At 33.8% G+C, this 2,885-nt stretch overlaps 1 protein-coding gene across 10 annotated transcripts; it reads left to right on the forward strand.

Moving 5' to 3' along the window:
- Positions 1-2,659, forward strand: LOC148234209 (uncharacterized). Of its 10 annotated transcripts, none has more exons than XR_015810017.1 (5): positions 24-203; positions 539-870; positions 976-1,080; positions 1,972-2,068; positions 2,134-2,659. XR_015810017.1 is itself a non-coding variant. In XM_088187863.1 (5 exons), the coding sequence occupies exons 2-5, from the start codon at positions 813-815 to the stop codon at positions 2,151-2,153; spliced, it is 276 nt and encodes a 91-aa protein (XP_088043989.1). In that variant the 5' UTR covers positions 24-203; positions 539-812; the 3' UTR covers positions 2,154-2,659. The 10 variants fall into 10 exon arrangements, 8 of the variants coding, with proteins under 8 accessions (XP_088043986.1, XP_088043985.1, XP_088043987.1 ...); XM_088187863.1 differs by having other exon boundaries at positions 980-1,080; XM_088187864.1 differs by having other exon boundaries at positions 26-116.
- Positions 2,660-2,885: the final 226 nt, after the last annotated feature.

The following is a 2,885-nucleotide window of genomic DNA, read 5'->3' on the forward strand; positions in this document are numbered from 1 at the left end:
AATATAATGTTATGGCCAATATCATAGACGTCAAATATTTGTAATTTGTGACAGTCTGGTTTTATCTTGTATCTCTACAAAGTTGCTATTAGGTGCAGATAAATCCACGACACCATGTACGGTTTTCAACCGCAATGTCCGAATTTATCCTACACATTCAATTTTATTTGGTATCAAAAGAGAAAATGCATTTATCAAATAGGGTTTGTAATCCAAAACGTATATCCCAAATCCTTATATTTCATAATTTTTATATTTGATTAACCATCTTTCATATCAAATTCACCATTTTTTCATTGATACAAACATTGTCACATTTTTTTTAAATACTTTTTTTTTGTTTTTGCCTTTTATTTAATTATAAAGTTGCGCTTACACTACGCGCAACTATTTCGCTAGTTAAGACGCGCATAGTACAGACGTGGTCCCCGAAACTTATTGCGCGAGTCAGTTTCACAGCGAGCCACCTTCCAGTCGGTTTTTAGTCGAAAAAAAAAATCCTCTTGCTTAATGACATAATTGACCTTTTTTGTTTTAGGAATTCCAAAAAGTAACTACTAAAATTGCTAGTGAAACTCCGTCAGTTGCTATTACATCAAAGAGACTACCTTTTGCGCACATTGTGAACGTGTTAATACTTGAAATGAATCAGGAAGAGAGCATCCGCCTCGTCAAATTGTATAAAAATCATTCTTTTTTATGGGATCCCCAAAACAACCCATCACAATCGGCCAAAAGGGAGAATGCGTGGAAGGTAATGAGTGCGATCTTTCACCACCCCGTCTCAATTCTGAAATCAAGAATAAAAACTGATGCGGTCATACAAAAGTGAAAATTCGGAGGAAAAGAAACGCAGAATCACTGGATCAGGTAATAATTTTTTTATTGTTGTACATTTTTTTTATAACGTTTCACAGAATACCTATTTCTTATTTTTTTTATACTTGAATTAGTTAAAACAAACCTTCTTTCCAGGTAGTGAGGATATATATGAATCCAAATGGTTTGCAATACAAATATTTTGACTTTTTAAAGGACAAAGATAAACTGAATGCAGCCTTAGACACAGCTAGAAGCGTAGTAAGTACATTCTTTAATTAACATCCGTTCGGCCATGGCAAATCAAGTAATCTGCTAAATGGCGACGAATGTTCTTAGTGCGTTGGATGTCCTTCGTGGAATATTACAAAGAGGCTAGAACGATCTCATTGGTTGATCATTTTGCCATGTTCCATGAATGATATCTCCATTCCTATATCTATGATGCTGGGCGGTGGATAACTGTCTTCAGTTCCAATAACATTGGTTTTCTCAGTACACGAAAAACTACACTCAATATACAGAAAGCATTCTTTACTACTTGACGAGCTCTAGAATGATGGTAATTGAATATACGTTCAGGTGAACCACTGTCCGAGTCTCCAACGAATGGTTTAATTGTGTAGTCATTCAAAGTGAATGCCTTGTTTCCTAATATCATATAGGGCACTTCCACGCAATATTGTATTCGCAAAGCTTTCGGGCTAGGTATATTCAATCTTTGGTTCTCTAATTGTGGGTAATGTGTTGTATTTTTTAATACACCACCATCTAATATTCGCCCTTGGCAACCTATATCAACATACATGAATTTATAGTTTGCGTTGACTAACGCAAACAGCATGATTCTAAAAAAATGTTTGTAGTTGTAGTATTCTGTACCCTTATAGATGGGTGCTTGTAGCATGATGTGTTTTCCATCAATTGCACTGATTGCACGAGAAAAATAATATTTGGTATCTGTACAAAAATAATATTTGGTACCTGTACAAAAAGAGTATTTGGTACCTGTACAAAAACAAATTAAATTACGATTTTGAAAGAAGTCAATAAACAAATATGTTGTAAAATATGTAATAAAAATCACAATAGAAATATGTGATTTGAAAAATTCCTCTTGCTTAATGACATAATTGACATTTTTTGTTTTAGGAATTCCAAGAAGTAACTAGTAAAATTGCTAGTGAAACTCCGTCAGTTGCTACTACATCTACTGCCTTGTCGAAAGACAGCGTGTTCCATACTCCAGGTCCCAAACAAATGAGAGTACAGAATAATTCAAACTCTGATAAAATGATGGAGGCAGTTTTACAGATTTTGCAGTCATCAGCTAATTCATGGAATGACCCATACTTTAAGTTTACGCTGAACTTAGCCAATGACCTTAGGAAATATGATGCTCAAACACTTGTACACGTCAAAAGAGTCATTGCGGATGTTTTGTTTAAAGCAGATATAGAAAGGATGCCATCATACCCTACTAGGTCATATGACAATAACCTACACCCACGAGAAGTGTACTTGTCTTGTTTCAAATATCCTCTGGACTAATGCAATATATACGGCAAGGTAATGAGCAGGAACCATAAGACACCCAGCAGAGACAAGATACCAGTTCAACTTTCTCTTATCTACTACTACCTTATGAAAATGTTTTAGTGACCCTTAATTTTATCCCAATTATATTTGCTCTCATTTATTATTCTTAAGAAATATGTATTTTTTTTAGTATTTTACTTCTTTTTGATTATTGTAATGTGTAAAAATAACTTTTTGACTAAACTTAAAATATATTTTTTTATAAAGGCTATAAATACATGTTTTGAAATGTTGTTTAAAAGTATGAGTAATTATTCTTACCTTTACATATTCCTGGGTTGTTCAATCAATGATTCACAAACTATTACTGATATCGTACATTTTGAACAGATACTGTAAACTTGTGTATGAATCACCTGTCGCAAGGAATCGCAGTGTGACAGTCAACCTTTCTCTCACAGTAATGTACTGCTTCTCTCAACTTTTTATCCATTCTTTCGATTTCGAAAGTGATACGAGATATTCAG

This window comes from Plectrocnemia conspersa, unplaced genomic scaffold, assembly GCF_051122295.1.
Source record: "Plectrocnemia conspersa isolate PC_06_02 unplaced genomic scaffold, ASM5112229v1 ptg000006l, whole genome shotgun sequence".
Classification (NCBI taxonomy): Eukaryota; Metazoa; Arthropoda; class Insecta; order Trichoptera; family Polycentropodidae; genus Plectrocnemia; species Plectrocnemia conspersa.

Coding starts and splice junctions, on each gene's coding strand:
- LOC148234209 (XM_088187859.1), top strand. CDS start 813: ATGCGGTCATACAAAAGTGAAAATTCGGAGGAAAAGAAACGCAGAATC. Junction 871..979: donor ACGCAGAATCACTGGATCAG/GTAATAATTTTT, acceptor CTTTCCAGGTAG/TGAGGATATATATGAATCCA. Junction 1,081..1,971: donor TAGACACAGCTAGAAGCGTA/GTAAGTACATTC, acceptor TTTTTGTTTTAG/GAATTCCAAGAAGTAACTAG.